General features: G+C 36.9%; 4 protein-coding genes across 4 annotated transcripts; all 4 read left to right on the plus strand.

The window, feature by feature from the left end:
* On the plus strand, positions 1 to 969 carry LOC129446609 (trace amine-associated receptor 13c-like). The gene has a single exon (XM_055207801.2). It carries the CDS (start codon positions 1 to 3, stop codon positions 967 to 969), a length of 969 nt encoding a protein of 322 aa, XP_055063776.2.
* Positions 970 to 2,369: 1,400 nt separating this feature from the next.
* On the plus strand, positions 2,370 to 5,831 carry LOC141368915 (trace amine-associated receptor 13c-like). The gene is made up of 2 exons (XM_073873741.1): positions 2,370 to 2,408; positions 4,809 to 5,831. The coding sequence occupies exons 1-2, from the start codon at positions 2,370 to 2,372 to the stop codon at positions 5,829 to 5,831; spliced, it is 1,062 nt and encodes a 353-aa protein (XP_073729842.1).
* A 4,323-nt stretch (positions 5,832 to 10,154) lies between these two features.
* Positions 10,155 to 11,123, plus strand: LOC129446606 (trace amine-associated receptor 13c-like). Its single transcript, XM_055207798.2, has one exon. It carries the CDS (start codon positions 10,155 to 10,157, stop codon positions 11,121 to 11,123), a length of 969 nt encoding a protein of 322 aa, XP_055063773.2.
* Positions 11,124 to 21,409: 10,286 nt separating this feature from the next.
* LOC129446244 (trace amine-associated receptor 13c-like) lies at positions 21,410 to 22,378 on the plus strand. The gene has a single exon (XM_073873742.1). It carries the CDS (start codon positions 21,410 to 21,412, stop codon positions 22,376 to 22,378), a length of 969 nt encoding a protein of 322 aa, XP_073729843.1.
* The last annotated feature ends 591 nt before the right edge of the window (positions 22,379 to 22,969 follow it).

A 22,969-nucleotide genomic window follows, 5' to 3' on the forward strand; every position in this document is an offset into this window, starting at 1 on the left:
ATGGCCTATGAGACAGAAGATCCTGAGACTCAATACTGCTTTCCTGGCATTAACTTATCATGCATCAAGACAAAACTCTCAACACGTGAAAACAAAATCATGTATGTGTTTTTTTCATTGCTGTCAGTATGGACTGTGTTTCTGAATCTGCTGGTGATCATCTCCATCTCCCACTTCAAGAAGCTTCACACTCCAACCAACATGCTCATTCTCTCTTTGGCTGTGGCCGACCTGCTTGTAGGACTTATTGTCATGCCCTTGGAGGCGATAAGGTTTATTGAAACATGTTGGTACTTTGGAGACACTATCTGTAGACTGTTTATATTAATCATGGGATTGCTCCTATCTACATCTCTGAGTAATTTAGTTTTGATAGCTGTGGACCGTTATGTGGCTGTGTGTCACCCTCTGCTGTACCCACAGAAAATGACAATGACTAGAACAATAATTATGATCTACGTTTCCTGGTTCTGGTCTTCAGCTTATAACATTTCAGTTTTTATAACTACCTCACAAAGAAAATACATGTGTTATGGAGAATGTACATTTATGTATACTTTTGCCTGGACAATCACTGACCTGTTCCTGTTTTTCCTGTTTCCTTGTACCTTCATTATAACATTATATTTGAGAATCTTTTATGTAGCATATCAACAAGTGAAAGTTATAAACTCTCTGATGAGGAGTGGAAAACATCTAACAGAAGGTTCAGTGAGGAGGAAATCTGAGAGCAAAGCCGCTCTGACATTAGGAATCATTGTGACGGTTTATCTGTGTTCCTGGATTCCCTATTTTATTTTATCTCTTATACCAAACACAAGCATGACTTCTGTTATAGCCTATTTTATGTTATGGATGGTGTATATTAATTCAGGTCTGAATCCTCTCATCTATGCAATATTTTACCCCTGGTTTAGAACGTCAGTTAAACACATCCTAAATCTATCCAAAATATTTAAGTCAGCATAACTACTATTGGTCTTGTTCATTATAACAATAAAAATAATTAAGGTTCTGGATTTCCTAGCATTGTTCAAATAAGTCAAGGATGGGGTTCAGCACAAGATATTACACTTACATTTGGACATTTTTGTCACATTTATAACCCATGAATGTTTCCCTCATCTAAAATACAAAACATGAGACTGACTTTTTTCCGATGTCTGAACTTTAGAAAAACAGAGTTGGTTTAATATATTGGTAATAAAGACATTCTCTGTGAATTTATTTGTTATGTTTTAACTACAAATGTCACATCCACAATGCTGGGATTGCTCGGTTCAAACTAAGGCAACACACATACTGATAGTAATGTAAAATGTACCTTGTAATGCACAAAGTTGCTTTGGAAAAAAGTGTCTGCAAACTGTGCAAATGTTTATAGAAATTGCAGGCCAAATATATGAATAATAAGTTAAATCTGTAAATATGTATACTAATAAAAACAACACAAGTACTGAGATTTTTAGTATCATACCATCAGAATCAACATTGCAGTTATATATGAAACAAGCAAACATGCACACTTACTACTCAGACACAATGATACAATTCTAAAAAAGTCTTAAGTTTGATTATAATAATTTTTATAATTTGTTACATTTATATAGTGCTTTTCTGCAGCGCTCAAAGCGCTTTACATATGAATGGGAGAATCACCTCAACCACCACCAATGTGCAGCATCCAGCTGGATAATGCGATGGCGGCCATATTGCGCCAGAACACCCACTACACACCAGCTTATTAGTGGAGAGGAGACAGAGTGATATAGTCGATGATTTGTATATATGGGGATGATTAGTAGGCCAATGGGCAAGTTTGGTCAGGATGCTGGGGCACACCCCTACTCTTTATAGAATGACATTCTGGGATTTTTAATTACCACAGAGAGTCAGGACCTCGGTTTAACGTCTCATCCGAAAGACGGTGCTTTTCGACAGTATAGTGTCCCCATCACTATACTGGGGTGTTAGGACTGGGGTGTGAGCACCCCCTGCTGGTCTCACTAACACCTCTACCAGCAGCAACCTGGTTTTCTCAGGAGGTCTCCCATCCAAGTACTGACCAGCCTCAACCCTGCTTCAGTGGGCAAGCTGTCTTGGGCTACAGGGTGATATGGCTGCTGGCGATTAATAACGAAGTTGAGGAATTATTTTTTATGAGTTATTTTTATTTCTCACATGAACATTCAAGATATAACACTGGCCTTCATGAAGAGCAACTATTGCATCAGTCTGTCAATCTACTTGCATGAGCATTTGTTTCACACTTTTAATGATGCTTTGGTGGATTAGCGGAAAAAAAACGTGTTGAGTGCTGTGAGTCAACCTCCTCTAACTTAGCTAGCTACAGCCAGTCAAAAGATAGCATGGCAGATGTAGGAGACACCACACGAGCTGCTCTTTATGTTAGAAACAAAAAATAACAACTCAATAAGAACAGAGCATGTATGCGTACACAGCAGAACGCCGTCTGTGCCAGGACCGGTCATTTTCTAAACTGAGATCTGTTTAAGTTTCACAACAACTTATTTCAGTTACTTAAGAGTTATGAAAACAGCATTTAAACATGACTTATTTAGGGATAGTCTCACAATCTCATCTGATGGTAATAAAAGCGCGTTTTTAAAGTGCAAAGTACTGACAAGAATGTTCATCTAACAGTAAGTTTCATTAGGTATGTGAGTGTACCATATTTTTCCACTGGCAGCACAACTAACATGGCAGGGCATCTCCGAGTTCAAGGTCAGATATTATTTTTCATAAAAGTCTAGTCTAAAAATGTCATAGCATTTTTATGTGCTAAAAAAGGAAGTAAAAATTGATAATCTAAATGAATCCTGATCTTAAAATCAAAACAAATTTTATCGACTTGAGAATTTGAAGAATCGTGACACCCCTAGATTAATGTCAGACAAAATTGAAATTAGGGATGCCAATTTATGCAATTCCCAATATTCGAAGATCGTTTAAATTAATGATCAATCAATCGAATAATCGTTAACTGTAATAGTGCAATAAGCCTTTTCTGCAGTGGCATTTAGCCAATGACATGAAAGTGCGTAAAAACACCTAGGGGTAGCAAATCAATAAGGGGTTGGTCTAAAGTAGGTTCATTATTCATAGGTGTGGTTTGGGCGTAACGTCAAATAAACCAATCAGAACGCTATCCAACATTCCCTTTAAACGCAAGGGCGCAAGTTCCATGGCGGGTTGCTATTATTATGACGGATTTACCAGGCGCATGCCAGGAGCGGTTCACAGCCGAGGAGATCAACTTTCTTGTTAGAGCAGTCAAAGACAGATAAGTTGTTTTGTATGGGGATAGGAGAAACCCGCCCAAATCAGCGTAGGTTAATCAGGCGTGAGAGGAAATAGCCACAGTCTCATCAGCTGGCATACCCATCGTTGCGCCAAGCGCTACAATGATGTCACACTGAAAAAAATTATTCATTGAATTTAATCAACTTTTCTAAGGCAAGTGGTTGCAATCAATCCACCCAAGCCACATTCAAACAAAAGTTTTATTTTTTATTTTACATTACTAATCTTTTTTGTTTAAATGTAGCTTAAACAAATTGATTGCAACCACTTACCTTAAAAAAATTGATTAAATTCAATGAATCATTTTTTTCAGTGCAGGAGACGGGGGAATCCCAAGCTTGCCAGCCTAAATAGGGCACGCCGTGTAACGGTAGGTGGATCTGCCTCTACACAGACGCCAGCAGAGGACATCGCTGCGTCCACCCTCACCGCTGAAAGGGTTTGGGGGCTTTGAAATTGGACCCAAGAAACACAAGGTCCAACCCCAAAGTACACTACAAATCAAGTTCACATACATTAAGGTTTCTTATGAAAACATTTTAATTATTATTTACATAAAATAAACGTAATACAGCCACACAACAAACTTATGAAAATATATGATTATTAAATTACAATAGAAAAAAAATACAAATCATCAAATGATTTTTGTGTTTGCTTTAAAGTCATTAAATAAAATAAATATAGTAAGTGTGTGCAGTCACACTTGTACTCAAAATGACTAGCAAGCACATTTAACCTATACAATAATTTGTCAGTATGTGTATTCCCTGGGAATTATTCTTTTTTTTTCTACTGCTTTATGTGTTTTGCACAGGCGCTGCAGACACGTGCAGATAAGCAAATTCAACAAACGTTAAGTTTTATCTTGGGTTATCTTGGGTTTATGGGTTAAAATCTCTTGCACATGAATTAAATCTCTTGAAATAAAACAACAAACAACTAAATCATTGTTACAAAATCAGTCTTTTGATGCAATGTACGTTATTTACATTGATGCAATGTACGTTATTTACAGCAATAATCTGACATTAAACAGATAATTTAGTACTCAACCTCCAACGTGACATCATCAACTATATTGTTGAACAACCATGGTTCAAAAGACGAATGTGTGACAAAGATGCTATGATTTGGAAAACAATGGTTTTGACAAGGTAGTTAGTTTCTCCAACTATGCATCTTCTTATGGTGGTTCAACAGTGAGTTACGTCGTTGTTCGGGAAACAAACCCCTGTGCAGTTTAGTTTCAAATTCGCTTAATCTCGGCCTCAGGTTTGTAGGAAGAATCAATTAAGCGTCTAACAAAAAAAAATGCACATTTACATGAAAACATGACGTACATAGAGGGATTTAAATTTGAGCTCATCATTTACAAATATCTAAAAAGAAAAATGTTTAAAAAGGTCAAAATAATATTCATAATGTTGCATCAGAGTGGGTGGTGAATGGGTTGAGTCAGTCTGACAATGTATAAATGAAAGAACAATAAAGAGAATCAGATCAGATCAAACTCTTTACAAGAGGAGACTTTACTCATGGCCTATGAGACAGAAGATCCTGAGACTCAATACTGCTTTCCTGCCATCAACTCATCATGCATCAAGACAAAACTCTCAACACCTGAATACAATATTGTGTATGTGTTTTTTTCATTGCTGTCAGTATGGACTGTGTTTCTGAATCTGCTGGTGATCATCTCCATCTCTCACTTCAAGAAGCTTCACACTCCAACCAACATGCTCATTCTCTCTCTGGCTGTGGCCGACCTGCTCGTAGGACTTATTGTAATGCCCTTGGAGGCGATAAGGTTTATTGAAACATGTTGGTACTTTGGAGACACTATCTGTAGACTGTTTATATTAATCATGGGATTGCTCATCTCTACATCTCTGAGTAATTTAGTTTTAATAGCTGTTGACCGTTATGTGGCTGTGTGTCACCCTCTGCTGTACCCACAGAAAATAACAATGACTAGAACAGTAATTATGATCCATGTTTCCTGGTTCTGGTCTTTAGCTTATAGCATTTCAGTTTTTATAACTACCTCACAAAGTAAATACACATGTTATGGAGAATGTTCATTAATGTATACTTTTGCCTGGACAATCACTGACCTATTACTGTCTTTCCTGCTTCCTTGTATCATCATTATAACTTTATATTTGAGAATCTTTTATGTCGCACATCAGCCAGTGAAAGTGATAAACTCTCTGATGAAGAGTGGAAAACATCTAACAGAAGGTTCAGTGAGGAGGAAATCTGAGAGTAAAGCCGCTCTGACATTAGGAATCATTATGACGGTTTATCTGTTTTGCTGGATTCCCTATTACAGCTTAACTTTAACACCAAACACAAGCATGACTTCTATTATAGCCTATATTATGTTATGGATGATGTATATTAATTCAGGTCTGAATCCTCTCATCTATGCTATATTTTACCCCTGGTTTAGAACGTCAGTTAAACACATCCTAAATCTATCCAAAATATTTAAGGCAGCATAAGTTCTATTGGTCTTGTTCATTATAACAATAATTAAGGTTCTGGATTTCCTAGCATTGTTCAAATCAGTCAATGATGGGGTTCAGCACAAGATATTACACTTACATTTGGCAATTTTTTTGTCACATTTATAACACATGAATGTTTCCCTCATCTAAAATAGAAAACAGTATAGACTGACATTTTTCTAATGTCTGCACTTTAGAAAAACATACAGTTGGGTTAAAATATTGGTAATAAATGCATTCTCTGTGAATTTATATTTCATGTTTTAACTACAAATGTCACATCCATAATGCTGGAATTGCTCTGTTCAAACTGAGGCAACACACATACTGAAAATAATGTATAATGTACCTTGTAATGCACAAAGTCGCTTTGGGTAAAAGTGTCTGCTAACTGTGCAAATGTTTATAGAAATTGCAGGCCAAATATATAAATTATAAGTTAAATCTGTAAATATGTATACTAATAAAAAAAACACAAGTACTGAGATTTTTAGTATCATACCATCAGAATCAACATTGCAGTTGTATATGAAACAAGCCAACATGCACACTTACTACTCAGACACAATGATACCATTCTAAAAAAGTCTTAAGTTTGATTATAATAATTTTTATAATTTGTTACATTTATATAGTGCTTTTCTGCAGCGCTCAAAGCGCTTAACAGGAGAATCTCCTCAACCACCACCAATGTGCAGCTACAGCCAGTCAAAAGATAGCATGGCAGATGTAGGAGACACCACACGAGCTGCTCTTTATGTTAGAAACAAAAAATAACAACTCAATAAGAACAGAGCACGTACGCATACACAGCAGAACGGCGTCTGTGCCAGGACCGGTCGTTTTCTGAACTGAGATCTGTTTAAGTTTCACAACAACTTATTTCAGTTACTTAAGAGTTATGAAAACAGCATTTAAACATGATTTATTAAAGTATAGTCTCACAATCTCATCTGATGGTAATAAAAGCGCGTTTTTAAAGTGCAAAGTACTGACAAGAATGTTCATCTAACAGTAAGTTTCATTAGGTATGTGAGTGTACCATATTTTTCCACTGGCAGCGCAACTAACATGGCAGGGCATCTCCGAGTTCAAGGTCAGATATTATTTTTCATAAAAGTCTAGTCTAAAAATGTCATAGCATTTTTTTGTGCTAAAAAAGGAAGTAAAAATCGATAATCTAATTGAATCCTGATCTTAAAATCAAAACAAATTTTATTGACTTGAGAATTTGGAGAATCGTGACACCCCTAGATTAATGTCAGACAAAATTGAAATCAGGGATGCCAATTTATGCAATTCCCAATATTCGAAGATCGTTTAAATTAATGATCAATCAATCGAATAATCGTTAACTGTAATAGTGCAATAAGCCTTTTCTGCAGTGGCATTTAGCCAATGACATGAAAGTGCGTAAAAACACCTAGGGCCCTATTTTAACGATCTGAAACGCAAGTGCGAAGCGCAACGCGCAAGTGAGTTTGTAGGCGGATCTTGGGTGCTGTTGCTATTTTCCCGGCGTGAGAAATAACTCTTGCGCCGGGCGCAAATCAATAAGGGGTTGGTCTGAAGTAGGTTCATTATTCATAGGTGTGGTTTGGGCGTAACGTCAAATAAACCAATCAGAACGCTATCCAACATTCCCTTTAAACGCAAGGGCGCAAGTTCCATGGCGGGTTGCTATTATTATGACGGATTTACCAGGCGCACGCCAGGAGCGGTTCACAGCCGAGGAGATCAACGTTCTTGTTAGAGCAGTCAAAGACAGATAAGTTGTTTTGTATGGGGATAGGAGAAACCCGCCCAAATCAGCGTCGGTTAAACAGGCGTGAGAGGAAATAGCCACAGTCTCATCAGCTGGCATACCCATCGTTGCGCCAAGCGCTACAATGATGTCAGGAGACGGGGGAATCCCAAGCTTGCCAGCATAAATCGGGCACGCCGTGTAACGGTAGGTGGATCTGCCTCTACACAGACGCCAGCAGAGGACATCGCTGCGTCCACCCTCACCGCTGAAAGGGTTTGGGGGCTTTGAAATTGGACCCAAGAAACACAAGGTCCAACCCCAAAGTACACTACAAATCAAGTTCACATACATTAAGGTTTCTTATGAAAACATTTTAATTATTATTTACATAAAATAAACGTAATACAGCCACACAACAAACTTATGAAAATATTTTAATCGTTATTTGCATGATAATTTTTTAACGCAGCCACACAATAAACAAAAACTATCACCACAATGCTCACCACTATGATTCCCCTTATCTCATGTTTTAATATTTTTAAGTGTAAAAATTTATGATTTGCAAAAATAACTGTTGCATCTGTGTAGATTAGATGCAAAGTGTATTCGCGTTGTGCATGCTATACATTATGGTCAAGCATGCGCCCTTGAAATAGCATAATGAACAACGCGCCACTGACTTTAAACTTTTTTTTTCTGGTCAGTGGCGCAATTGTTTTTTGAAACTGCAAAATAGCATCAGGGATGGTTTGCGCCGGAACACGCCTCTTTTTTTGCGCTGAAACGCCCAGGGAGCGCAAGCTCATTTCCTAGTTTGCCTATGTGCGTCTGTGGAGGGAAAAACCCGCTGTGCGCCGGAGCAAAATACGAATGATACATGCGTCACTGACAAAGTCAATTGCGCTGGGTGCAAGATAGGGCCCCTAATGTCTAAATAACATGCTAGTGGGACTGTTTCTTTATCATCAAGTGTTATTTTTCAAGTCATTCACCTCACTTTCCGAATCGTTGATACACAGTTGTAATTATATCCAAAAAGCATATAAAGGGCAATTTTCCTGTCATCCCCTCCAGCTTCGATCTGTGACGCACTTTCAGCAAAGACACTTCTTTTGGAGATGACAACCTTCCATTAGAAAACCCGAAACGGTCACCTTAGCTATCATGCAAATAACGATTAAAATATTTTCATAAGTTTGTTGTGTGGCTGTATTACGTTTATTTTATGTAAATAATAATTAAAATGTTTTCATAAGAAACCTTAATGTATGTGAACTTGATTTGTAGTGTACTTTGGGGTTGGACCTTGTGTTTCTTGGGTCCAATTTCAAAGCCCCCAAACCCTTTCAGCGGTGAGGGTGGACGCAGCGATGTCCTCTGCTGGCGTCTGTGTAGAGGCAGATCCACCTACCGTTACACTCCTTCCCTGTGTATACCAAGATAGCAGCATTGCAATGCAAATCTTGGATCCTTCACTAGAGAGGGTCTTTGCTTTCAGTATGCTAAATGTATTAGCATTTTCTGTATCGGAGCCTATCAGATCCACTGCGGATGCCATTTCTTGCGTTACCAGCCACAGTTTAATCTTTGGTGAAATCAACCTACAAATAGCTTATATTGAACTTGGATATGATTATTAAATTACAATAGAAAAAAAATACAAATCATCAAATGATTTTTGTGTTTGCTTTAAAGTCATTAAATAAAATAAATATAGTAAGTGTGTGCAGTCACACTTGTACCCAAAATGACTAGCAAGCACATTTAACCTATACAATAATTTGTCGGTATGTGTATTCCCTGGGAATTATTCTTTTTTTTTCTACAGCTTTATGTGTTTTGCACAGGCGCTGCAGACACGTGCAGATAAGCAAATTCTACAAACGTTAAGTTTTATCTTGGGTTATCTTAGGTTTATGGGTTAAAATCTCTTGCACATGAATTAAATCTCTTGAAATAAAACAACAAACAACTAAATCATTGTTACAAAATCAGTCTTTTGATGCAATGTACGTTATTTACATTGATGCAATGTACGTTATTTACAGCAATAATCTGACATTAAACAGATAATTTAGTACTCAACCTCCAACGTGACATCATCAACTATATTGTTGAACAACCATGGTTCAAAAGACGAATGTGTGACAAAGATGCTATGATTTGGAAAACAATGGTTTTGACAAGGTAGTTAGTTTCTCCAACTATGCATCTTCTTATGGTGGTTAAACAGTGAGTTATGTTGTTGTTCGGGAAACAAACCCCTGTGCAGTTTAGTTTCAAATTCGCTTAATCTCGGCCTCAGGTTTGTAGGAAGAATCAATTAAGCGTCTAACAAAAAAAATGCACATTTACATGAAAACATGACGTACTTAGAGGGATTTAAATTTGAGCTCATCATTTACAAATATCTAAAAAGAAAAATGTTTAAAAAGGTCAAAATAATATTCATAATGTTGCATCAGAGTGGGTGGTGAATGGGTTGAGTCAGTCTGACAATGTATAAATGAAAGAACAATAAAGAGAATCAGATCAGATCAAACTCTTTACAAGAGGAGACTTTACTCATGGCCTATGAGACAGAAGATCCTGAGACTCAATACTGCTTTCCTGCCATCAACTCATCATGCATCAAGACAAAACTCTCAACACCTGAATACAATATTGTGTATGTGTTTTTTTCATTGCTGTCAGCATGGACCGTGTTTCTGAATCTGCTGGTGATCATCTCCATCTCTCACTTCAAGAAGCTTCACACTCCAACCAACATGCTCATTCTCTCTCTGGCTGTGGCCGACCTGCTCGTAGGACTTATTGTCATGCCCTTGGAGGCGATTAGGTTTATTGAAACATGTTGGTACTTTGGAGACACTATCTGTAGACTGTTTATATTAATCATGGGATTGCTCATCTCTACATCTTTGAGTAATTTAGTTTTAATAGCTGTTGACCGTTATGTGGCTGTGTGTCACCCTCTGCTGTACCCACAGAAAATAACAATGACTAGAACAGTAATTATGATCCATGTTTCCTGGTTCTGGTCTTTAGCTTATAGCATTTCAGTTTTTATAACTACCTCACAAAGAAAATACACATGTTATGGAGAATGTTCATTAATGTATACTTTTGCCTGGACAATCACTGACCTGTTACTGTCTTTCCTGCTTCCTTGTATCATCATTATAACTTTATATTTGAGAATCTTCTATGTCGCACATCATCAAGTGAAAGTTATAAACTCTCTGATGAGGAGTGGAAAACATCTAACAGAAGGTTCAGTGAGGAGGAAATCTGAGAGTAAAGCCGCTCTGACATTAGGAATCATTGTGACGGTTTATCTGTTTTGCTGGATTCCCTATTACAGCTTAACTCTAACACCAAACACAAGCATGACTTCTATTATAGCCTATATTATGTTATGGATGTTGTATATTAATTCAGGTCTGAATCCTCTCATCTATGCTATATTTTACCCCTGGTTTAGAGCGTCAGTTAAACACATACTAAATCTATCCAAAATATTTAAGCCAGCATAACTACTATTGGTCTTGTTCATTATAATAATAATTAAGGTTCTGGATTTCCTAGCATTGTTCAAATCAGTCAATGATGGGGTTCAGCACAAGATATTACACTTACATTTGGCAATTTTTTTGTCACATTTATAACACATGAATGTTTCCCTCATCTAAAATAGAAAACAGTATAGATGAACATACAGTTGGGTTAAAATATTGGTAATAAATGCATTCTCTGTGAATTTATATTTCATGTTTTAACTACAAATGTCACATCCATAATGCTGGAATTGCTCTGTTCAAACTGAGGCAACACACATACTGAAAATAATGTATAATGTACCTTGTAATGCACAAAGTCGCTTTGGGTAAAAGTGTCTGGTAACTGTGCAAATGTTTATAGAAATTGCAGGCCAAATATATAAATTATAAGTTAAATCTGTAAATATGTATACTAATAAAAACAACACAAGTACTGAGATTTTTAGTATCATACCATCAGAATCAACATTGCAGTTGTATATGAAACAAGCCAACATGCACACTTACTACTCAGACACAATGATACCATTCTAAAAAAGTCTTAGGTTTGATTATAATAATTTTTATAATTTGTTACATTTATATGCTTTTCTGCAGCGCTCAAAGCGCTTAACAGGAGAATCTCCTCAACCACCACCAATGTGCATCATCCAGCTGGATAATGCGACGGCAGGCATATTGCGCCAGAACGCCCACTACACACCAGCTTATTAGTGGAGAGGAGACAGAGTGATATAGTCGATGATTTGTATATATGGGGATGATTAGTAGGCCAATGGGCAAGTTTGGCCAGGATGCCGGGGCACACCCCTACTCTTTATAAAATGACATCCTGGGATTTTTAATGACCACAGAGAGTCAGGACCTCGGTTTAATGTCTCATCCGAAAGACGGTGCCTTTTGACAGAATAGTGTCCCCATCACTATTCTGGGGTGTTAGGACCCAGACAGACCACAAGATGAGCACCCCCGGCTGGTCTCACTAACACCTCTACCAACATGGATTTCCCAGGAGGTCTCCCATCCAAGTACTGACCAGACTCAATACTTAGCTTCAGTGGGCAAGCTGTCTTGGGCTACAGGGTGATATGGCTGCTGGCGATTAATAACTAATTTGAGGAATTATTTTTTATGAGTTATTTTTATTTCTCACATGAACATTTCATTTAGTTTCTCTGAACTGAGATCTGTCACAACAACTTATTTCAGTTGCTTAAGAGTTATGAAAACAGCATTTAAACATGACTTATTAAGGTATAGTCTCACAATCTCATCTGACGGTAATAAAAGCGCGTTCTTAAAGTGCAAAATACTGACAAGAATGTTCATCTAACAGTAAGTTTCATTAGGTATGTGCGTGTACCATATTTTTCGACTGGCACCACAACTAACATGGCAGGGCATCTCTGAGTTCAAGGTCACATATTATTTTTCATAAAAGTCTAGTCTAGCATTTTTTGTGCTAAAAAATGAAGTAAAAATCGACAATCTAATTGAATCCTGATCTTAAAATCTAGAAAAATTTTATCGAATTGAGAATTTGGAGAATCGTGACACCCCTAGATTAATGTGAGACAAAATTAAAATTAGGGATGGCAATTTTTTGCAATTCCCAATATTCGAAGATTGTTTAAATTAATGATCAATCAATCGAATAATCGTTAACTGTAACAGTGCAATAAGCCTTTGCTGCAGTGGCATTTAGCCAATGACATGAAAGTGTGCGTAATAACACCTAACGTCTAAATAACAAGCTAGTGGGATTGTAAAATGAGTCAAATGTAGTTGGTGTTTTGATAAAAATCATCAATTTAAACTTATATCGTAATAAAAATGAATGACTAACAGTGTATAACTCTGCCTCACATGGGCACTCTGGTAACAGCCGCATGAAAGTCCATGTCAGAATAAATGTTCAAGTGTTATTTTTGTAGTCGTTCACCTCGCTTTCCGAATCGTTGATACACTGTTTGTTGTAATCATATCCAAGAAGCATATAAAGGGCAATTTTCCTGTCGTCACCTCCAACTTAGATCTGTGACACACTTTCAGCAAAGACACTTATTTTGGAGATGACAACCTTCCATTAGAAAACCTGAAACGGTCAACTTGGCTAGCATGTAGTGCGTCAGCCAGTCAATAATGATCAGTGATATCTATTGCGGGCATTCAGAGTGTTACGACAGTCAGTTGCAGTTTACATTTTACAGTTTATTACTAGAATTTAAGATTACATTTTAGTCTTTTCATTAAAAAACGGCCTCTGGTCTCCTTCCCTGTGTATACCAAGTTAGCAGCTTTGCTTTCCAAAGCTTGGAGCCTTCACTAGAGAGGGTCTTTGCTTTCAGTATGTTAAATGTATTAGCATTTTCTGTATCGGACCCTATCAGATCCACTGCGGATGCCATTTCGTTGCGTTAGCAGCCAGCCTTGTCCGCATGACGTTAAAAAGCCCAGGTGTTTGCTTGGCATCAAGCATTGTTGCAATCATGGCTAGTTTAACTTCTGTGCGATCGCTTCATTTTTTTTATGTCAAGTTTTACACATTAAATAACAGTTTAGTGGAGCCTTATCAATTCCACATATGGGAAGTGGGGATAGCTGTGGTCTGGTCTTATGATTAAAAAGTCTGGGCCAGGTTCCCCGATAACATTCACTCTTAGCACGCTAAGAAGACTCAAAAAGATATATCTTACCAAAATTGTTGATGTTCCTTAGTGTGTTCCCCGAAGTGTCTCTTGAGAAGCTTCTTAACACGCTGCCTCTAAGTTCAACGTACAATGGCGCTGTCCCAAGTTAAGGTGCTGAATTATTTGCGATCGATCGCTCAGGGATCGATTTTCCACTTCACGCGAAGGTGCATTACGACGTTAAGAAAGACAACACGCTCTATACAAATGGAACATTACTCAAATTATTCCAGTGACATTTATTTTAACATAGTTTAGGTTATCCGTAAAATATAGACTATTAATTAAATGATCAAATTGTCAGTAATACGGGTAGACGAACCGGGTATCCCTCGCTATTTATCCACCTTCCTTATCCCGTTGTGCCACTTGTGCGGCTTCTTGACATTGGGTTTGGACTTTAAAAAAATATGTAATGCCCTTCCGCAACTTTTTAAACCCGGAAGTATTGCCCTATGGCAAGCTGCTGCATGTCCGTGTCTGTTTTAAAGATCGCTCTGAATGGGATCTCTATGAAAAGTCAGTCACAAAAATGGAATTATCTCTGCTTTTTGCTCAAAATGTGGTGTTTTTGCAGAAACCTACTCGTATGCAAAAGCTGATTACAAAAGAACTACTCAAGGTAGGATGAAACGTTTTTTTTTTTTGTTTGAAAGCAGAGGGTCTGTTCTTTCATTTGGTATATCGTATGTTTATATATTTGAAGAAGAACATTTTCTGGAAGGCATTTAACTTTTGTGAAAATCATGAAAAACGCTGGCGCTGACTGGCAACTTTTTTTAAAAACGCTGGCGGTGAAAGAGTTAAGGTACTTAACAATCAGAATTGATTGGCAAGCAGCTGCAGTATTTCTGTTTAATGCGGTATTGCTTACCATTAATGTTTTCAATAAAAAGCAATCGAGTTAAATAGAGAATATGGTCTAGAGAAGATCTAGCAGCTCCATAATGAGTTGTCTTGGAAGGCGATTTTTTTATTTAGCCACGTCAGGCAAAATGTCAAAAGGTTTAAGGGTTGACGAATAAAAAAATTGGCATGGACTAAACAGTTACGCGGTCTGTGTTGTGTGGAAGTCTGTTCCCCCTATGTTTCCCTTTAGTGTAGTGTTTTTATAGCATTTTTATCACATTATACGTTTATTCTTTATATACATTGAAAGTTTTAATGGCTACTGAGATGTATATGTGTGCATTTATGTATTGTATCTTGACTGTTCTTGATTGTAAGTCAATTATTTTTACAGTATGAATCATATTATATGTATAATATATATTTATTATGTTTGGAAACATAACAGTTTTAAAACAAACAGTAGAGAAAAAAGAAAAGAAAAAGACAGGCTATATGTTAAAAGACACACAACTGTCAAATATGAAATAAATTATAAATGTAACGTGATGAAAACGCTATAAACCTAGAGGGAACAGACTTCAATGAGGAACAAACACCAGCGCCGTCTTTGATTCATTGGTTCTGATACCAAATAAAGTCAACTGCATAAATAGTCCTGTATCCATTGCAAACATATTTTATTATAAGTCTTAAAAATGTCCATAACATGAAAACATGTCATACTTAGAGGGATTTAAATGTGAGCTCATTTACAAATATCTAAAAAGAAAAATGTTTAAAAAGGTCAAAATAATATTCACAATGTTGCATCAGAGTGGGTGGTGAATGGGTTGAGTCAGTCTGACAATGTATAAGAACAGTAAAGAGAATCAGATCAGATCACACTCTTAATAGGAGGAGACTTTACTCATGGCCTATGAGACAGAAGATCATGAGACTCAATACTGCTTTCCTGCCATTAACTCATCATGCATCAAGACAAAACTCTCAACACCTGAATACAATATTGTGTATGTGTTTTTTTCATTGCTGTCAGTATGGACTGTGTTTCTGAATCTGCTGGTGATCATCTCCATCTCTTACTTCAAGAAGCTTCACACTCCAACCAACATGCTCATTCTCTCTCTGGCTGTGGCCGACCTGCTCGTAGGACTTATTGTCATGCCCTTGGAGGCGATAAGGTTTATTGAAACATGTTGGTACTTTGGAGACACTATCTGTAGACTGTTTATAATAATCATGGGATTGCTCGTTTCTACATCTCTGAGTATTTTAGTTTTAATAGCTGTTGATCGTTATGTGGCTGTGTGTCACCCTCTGCTGTACCCACAGAAAATAACAATGACTAGAACAATAATTATGATCCATGTTTCCTGGTTCTGGTCTTTAGCTTATTACATTTCAGTTTTTATAACTACCTCACAAAGAAAATACACATGTTATGGAGAATGTTCATTTATGTATACTTTTGCCTTGAAAATCACTGACCTGTTACTGTCTTTCCTGCTTCCTTGTATCACCATTATAACTTTATATTTGAGAATCTTCTATGTCGCACATCAGCAAGTGAAAGTGATAAACTCTCTGATGAGGAGTGGAAAACATCTAACAGAAGGTTCAGTGAGGAGGAAATCTGAGAGTAAAGCCGCTCTGACATTAGGAATCATTGTGACGGTTTATCTGTTTTGCTGGATTCCCTATTACAGCTTAACTCTAACACCAAACACAAGCATGACTTCTATTATAGCCTATATTATGTTATGGATGTTGTATATTAATTCAGGTCTGAATCCTCTCATCTATGCTATATTTTACCCCTGGTTTAGAGCGTCAGTTAAACACATACTAAATCTATCCAAAATATTTAAGCCAGCATAACTATTATTGGTCTTGTTCATTATAATAATAATTAAGGTTCTGGATTCCCTATTCAAATAAGTCAATGATGGGGTTCAGCACAAGATATTACACTTACATTTGGCAATTTTTTTGTCACATTTAGAACACATGAATGTTTCCCTCATCTAAAATAGAAAACATGAGTATAGACTGACATTTTTCTAATGTCTGAACATTAGAAAAACATACAGTTGGGTTAAAATATTGGTAATAAATGGATTCTCTGTGAATTTATATTTCATGTTTTAACTACAAATGTCACATCCATAATGCTGGGATTGCTCTGTTCAAACTGAGGCAACACACATACTGATAATAATGTATAATACACCTTGTACTGCACTGTAAGTCGCTTTGGATAAAAGTGTCTGCTAACTGTGCAAATGTTTATAGAAATTGCAGGCCAAATATATAAATTATAAGTTAAATCTGTAAATATGTATACTAATAAAAACAAAAGTACTACATAGTATCAAACCTTCAGAATCAACATTGCAGTTATAGATGAAACAAGCAAACATGCACACTTAATACTCAAGCACAATGATACAATTGTATAAAATGTCTTATAAAAAAAATCATCAACTTATTTATTAATCAAACTAAATGAGTTATTTTTATTCCTTATTTCTCACATGAACGTGCAAGACACGACACAGACCTGCATGTCAATCTACTACCATGTGAGTTTGTTTCACACTTTTAATGATGCTTTGGTGAATTACATGCGGTATATTAACAGGACCCTCAAGAACCTGCACACATTTTGAATAGCAAAGCATAACAAAATACATTTAACCTTCAGAGTTTACTGTAATTGATTTATCAGATGGTTATTTCTGTCTTGATCCTATCAGTATAGGAGAACATAACCAAAAGTTCAAAGAGCAAGATATTGTTACTGTGTCTAGGACAAATCTGCGCATGTTACCTTTCTTTCTAGGAGCAGGGCTCCAGACTAACTTTTTCACTAGGAGCACAGTGGCCCCATACTGAAAATTTTAGGGGCGCACACAGAAAATGTAGGTGCACACACCGTAAATCAACATGCTAACCAAATAATCACATTTCTACTAATTTCCACTGTATTACTAATAAATACTTTGATGAAAGATGCAGAAAGTACCATGTGCCGTTTCAAATTCAGTGTCACATCACAAAAAATTTACTGGTTGCACATATGCAACTGGATGTAAAATTCAGTGGCACACTCTCAAATTTTGGTGGCAAAACAGTCTGGAGTCCTGAGAAGGCCAATTTTTATTATTAAGATCAAAAACCAGCCTCATTGCTCTCATGAAATTAAGAAATTCATTTATATTAGATTGACAACATGCAGGGGCGATATTAGCAATTTTAGGCCCTATGTAAGAATACGAGTTTGGGCCCCCTACCGCACCCATTTCACGCCAAAAATACAAGCCAACCTAGCTATCCAAAATCTTTGTCTGCAATTTAATAATACAGACCTATTACTTTTGCTATTGCTTTTGATCACTATTATTAGTCTTCAGTCAAAGACCTGTCATGTCTATAGCTATAAGATGATTTATTGTGCAATTGTTCAGAAAAAATTCAACTTTTATTAAACAAAGATTAAAAATACATGATATGGTGTATTTGAACCTTAACCAAAAATCTTTAGCTTCATATAATAAGTAATTGTGACCCTACCTGTGAAAACCCAGCTGAAGTATTTGTGGTTTACTGTTTTCTACATAAAATCACCATACATAATGTAAAGAACATTCTGTGAAAAAAAACCGTATTATCTTTAATATCGACTTAATATCGACTAAGTTTATGTCAGCAATTGAAATCATAATGAAGATGCAACAGTAAGAAGCACAATAGAAGAACTTCCCCTCATTGTCTGAACTATTATTTGTGGTTTAAACACAACACGAGATGAGTGTGGTCAACTTATCAATACTTAGTGTTTGTTAACAGATGCCATTACTCAGTCACGTGTTGATTGTGAAAGCAACACAAAGGAATGCCTTCCCATGCGTGTGATCCTGCGTTGAATAAACTAAGGGGGCGTGCACACCAACGCTTTTACGCCCGCGGCTGGCGCATGTTTTCAATTGTTTCCAATGGAAGCTCTGCGTTTTTCAAATAAGCCAGCAGGTAGCGGGTTTTTTCCGCGCTGAAAACCGGCACTCGCCGGTTTTTCCGCGCTCGGCGCTGAGCGTCGAGAGTTGAAAGAGATTCAACTTTGGGAGAAAAGCTCCGCTCGTCAATGTCAGTTCTCACGCGGCCATCCAATCACAGTGGAGGTGGGGCGGGACAAGTATCACAGCAACCAACCATCTCACAGATGACGTATCAGAGCTACCAAAGCGCTTAGCTGAAAAAAGCTGGCACTCAGCTGAAAAACAGCTGGCATTCGGCGTCCTCAAGGCGTTTTCAGCCGCATTTAAAAGTTTTGGTGTGTCCAGCCCCTTACTGTGCAGAGATATACGCAAATAAACGAGGTTTTACATGTTCTGTTTGCAATCATGTCTTTTATGAGATTACCACAAAGCATGTTAAATATGAGGCATTGTGTGTTTGTGTGCACATATGGCAATCGCGTCACACTGTCTGACGGAAGCACAAAGTAAAAAAACTCGCGTACGGAGAGAACTTTTAGTTACACCTGTGAGTAAACAAGGATTTAGATGTCATGTTTCTCGCATTTAGAAAAAAAAACAGCACTTGAATGCAGAGATCCGGGATTGTGTGTCCACTGACTGTAGGGTTGAGTAATGCATATGGATCATCTCTGTTTTTCTACTTCAATGGAGCGGGGTGTGGTGATCTCAGCTCATTACAGATAATGAGGTAACAGGAGAAAGACGGTACCTCTCCTCCTCCTCATACAGTTTACACCAAATGAGAATATTTGTTTTCACTTACATCATTTAAAGAGTACTAAACCCTAATCCAACTTTTTTTAGTTACTGATCTGTAAGAATGATGGTTTATTACTGTTCATTGATTTTAGTAAGTTTTTTGACATTTGGATATAAAGTGTTTCAATACTACAATATATGGTGTAAAAACGTCTGAGTGCTGCCCTCTTCAGGTTGAACGGTGGCTACTGCAGTTGAATTTTCCTATTGGATGTTGGGTCCAAAAAATGACTCGTGACGTAAGCAGTTTCAAGCTTACCATGCCCTTGTTACGATCTCATCACACACTTGGTACGAGTTTAGGTCGTCCCCTCTATCTCTGTTGGGATCTGCCTACTTTTCTTGCATTTTTCAAATATTGCCAGTGGGTGGAGTCAGGCTCTGACCAGGGGTTTAGTTATGCTTTAAAAGCAGACATTCCAAGCATTATATGGACATTTATGTGTTGTTTGTGTGATAGATTTCGGCAAGTTACAGTTTATTTTTCTGACCCGTTGCTGAAAGGACTTCACACTGAGGGAGAGAGAACAGAACGTGTGTTTATTTTCTTAATTTTGCGAAAAGCACAACATTTTGTTTTTATTGGGAGTGGACAAAAAAATAGCGCATGCTGGTGACGTTGCACTAACATGTGAAGTTTCAATGTCATCCTTATGCAGTCTACATGCTTGTCGTACCCAAGCTTTAACGATCCATGTCGCACAGTGTGATAATGTAATGATCTTATAGTGCAAAAATTCTGCAGTGTATTCCTGGCTTTAGACGCGTTTTCCCTGTGTTTTTGCTGATTTTACACTGTACACTAAATCTGCTGCTCTGTCTTTTGCCACTCAGTGGGCATAACCAAAGTCCCTTTCACCAAAGGCATCAAGTAAGTAGCATCAAAAGCTAAAACTCAGACAAGATATTTGCTGTAATGTTAGCTTAGCAGCCTTTAGACTACATTTTTATCTTGCTATACATGAATTTGTTATTAAAACACTTTTGAAAAGATTTTGATTATGATGCGTACTGGCATTTCTAACAAAACACATTGGACTCATATTGAATCTAAAGACTTGGACTGAAGTGTGATTAAATGCATTGCATGGTAAGTCAATACCAAGTAGGAATTTAAAACATTAATGTGTTCTTAATCTTTTTACTTCCCCGCATGGCACGTTGTCTTTTCTGCTCCAGACAGAGAGCTTGTTCAAAAACAATATCATGTCAATGTGTGTTAAACTCAACGGAGCTGCACACACTTACCAACAAATGAAATGAAATTAAAGTATTTATATAAATTAAAGGGCTCTCGTGGCACACTATTGGGTGGATCCCAACTTGAAGGCTGCGTCATCCGCAGGACATATTTAAAGGTCAATGACCTCCCGCGCAGCAACGAAAGCTTTCCCATTTCCTGTAAAAATGAAGGATCCATCAGATGGATCTGTAGTTAACTGTAGAAAAAAAAAGTTTATATTTTGCAAATTTAAGGTCTTTGGTACTGTTTTACTATTATGATATTTTAATGATGTGAATTAAAATGATTACTGCCATACTGTGCATGTTGCTTTTTTAGTATATTTCTACGGTTGTTAAATTTGATAGTGTTGGGTAGTTTAATCTGCATCAATGCATCATATTCTCTACAATAAAATAGTATAACTCTTCCTCTATATTTGTTTTACAAGTGAAACGTCCCGCTGACAGGCGTGGTGGGCGGGAACAGGTGGTGACATAACTTCCTCAATTTGCATCTCAGCTCATCATGTACAAACATCTAAAATCAAAAATGTTAAAAAACCAAAATAACATCCATTGAAAAACAATGTTGCATCAGAGTGGGTGGTGAATGGGTTGAGTCAGTCTGACAATGTATAAATGAAAGAACAGTAAAAAGAATCAGATCAGATCAAACTCCTATAAGGAGGAGACTTTACTCATGGCCCATAAGACAGAAGATCATGAGACTCAATACTGCTTTCCTGCCATTAACTCATCATGCATCAAGACAAAACGCTCCAAACATGAGTACAATATCATGTACATGTTTTTTTCATTGCTGTCAGTATGGACTGTGCTTCTGAATCTGCTGGTGATCATCTCCATCTCTCACTTCAAGAAGCTTCACACTCCAACCAACATGCTCATTCTCTCTCTGGCTGTGGCTGACCTGCTCGTAGGACTTACTATCATGCCCTTGGAGGCAATTAGGTTTATTGAAACATGTTGGTACTTTGGAGACACTATCTGCAGACTGTTTATTTTAATCATGGGATTGCTCATCTGTACATCTCTGAGTAATTTAGTTTTAATAGCTGTGGACCGTTGTGTGGCTGTGTGTCACCCTTTACTGTACCCACAGAAAATAACAATGACAAGAACAATAATTATGATCTATGTTTCCTGGTTTTGGTCTTCAGCTTATAACATTTCAGTTTTTATAACTACCTCACAAAGTAAATTCACGTGTTATGGAGAATGTACATTTATGTATACTTTTACCTTGACAATCATTGACCTGTTCCTGTCTTTCCTGCTTCCTTGTGTCGTCATTATAACTTTATATTTGAGAATCTTCTATGTTGCACATCAGCAAGTGAAAGTTATAAACTCTCTGATGAGGAGTGGAAAACATCTAACAGAAGGTTCAGTGAGGAGGAAATCTGAGAGTAAAGCCGCTCGGACATTAGGAATCATTGTGACGGTTTATCTGTTTTGCTGGATTCCCTATTACAGCTTAACTCTAACACCAAACACAAGAATGACTTCTATTATAGCCTATGTTATGTTATGGATGTTGTATATTAATTCAGGTGTGAATCCTCTCATCTATGCAATATTTTACCCCTGGTTTAGAACATCAGTTAAACACATCCTAAATCTATCCAAAATATTTAAGGCAGCATAAGTTCTACTGGTCTTGTTCATTATAATATTAATAAAGGCTCTGGATTTACTAGTGTTGTTCAAATCAGTCAATGATGGGGTTCAACACAAAATATAACACTTACGATTTGGCCATTTTTTGTCAAATTTATAACGCATAAATGTTTCCCTCATGTTAAATAGAAAACATGAGTATAGAGTGATATTGTTCTGATGTCTGGACCTTAGAAAAACAAATTTGGTTTGATATACTAGTAATAAATGCATTCTCTGTGAATTTATATGTCATGTTTTAACTACAAATGTCACAAACATAAATCTGGGATTCCTCGATTTGAACAAAGGCAACACACATACTGTTTCTAATGTACAATGTACCTTGTAATGCACAAAATCACTTTGGATAAAAGTGTCTGCTAACTGTGTAAATGTTTATGGAAACTGCAGGACAAATATATAATTTATAAGTTAGATCTGTAAATTTGTATGCAAACATGCACACTTAATACTCAGGCACAATGATACCATTCTATAAAATGTCTTATTTAGTTTGATTAATAACTAAGTTGATTAATTATTATTTAAGTTATTTTTATTTCTCACATGAACGTGC

This window comes from Misgurnus anguillicaudatus, chromosome 12 (assembly GCF_027580225.2).
Source record: "Misgurnus anguillicaudatus chromosome 12, ASM2758022v2, whole genome shotgun sequence".
Classification (NCBI taxonomy): domain Eukaryota; kingdom Metazoa; phylum Chordata; class Actinopteri; order Cypriniformes; family Cobitidae; genus Misgurnus; species Misgurnus anguillicaudatus.

What these genes read in the sequence shown, in the direction of transcription:
- LOC129446609 (XM_055207801.2), top strand. Translation starts at nt 1, where the DNA reads ATGGCCTATGAGACAGAAGATCCTGAGACTCAATACTGCTTTCCTGGC.
- LOC141368915 (XM_073873741.1), top strand. Translation starts at nt 2,370, where the DNA reads ATGGCAGATGTAGGAGACACCACACGAGCTGCTCTTTAT. An exon ending in CCACACGAGCTGCTCTTTAT is followed by an intron (nt 2,409 to 4,808) that starts GTTAGAAACAAA and finishes TATAAATGAAAG; the next exon opens with AACAATAAAGAGAATCAGAT.
- LOC129446606 (XM_055207798.2), top strand. Translation starts at nt 10,155, where the DNA reads ATGGCCTATGAGACAGAAGATCCTGAGACTCAATACTGCTTTCCTGCC.
- LOC129446244 (XM_073873742.1), top strand. Translation starts at nt 21,410, where the DNA reads ATGGCCCATAAGACAGAAGATCATGAGACTCAATACTGCTTTCCTGCC.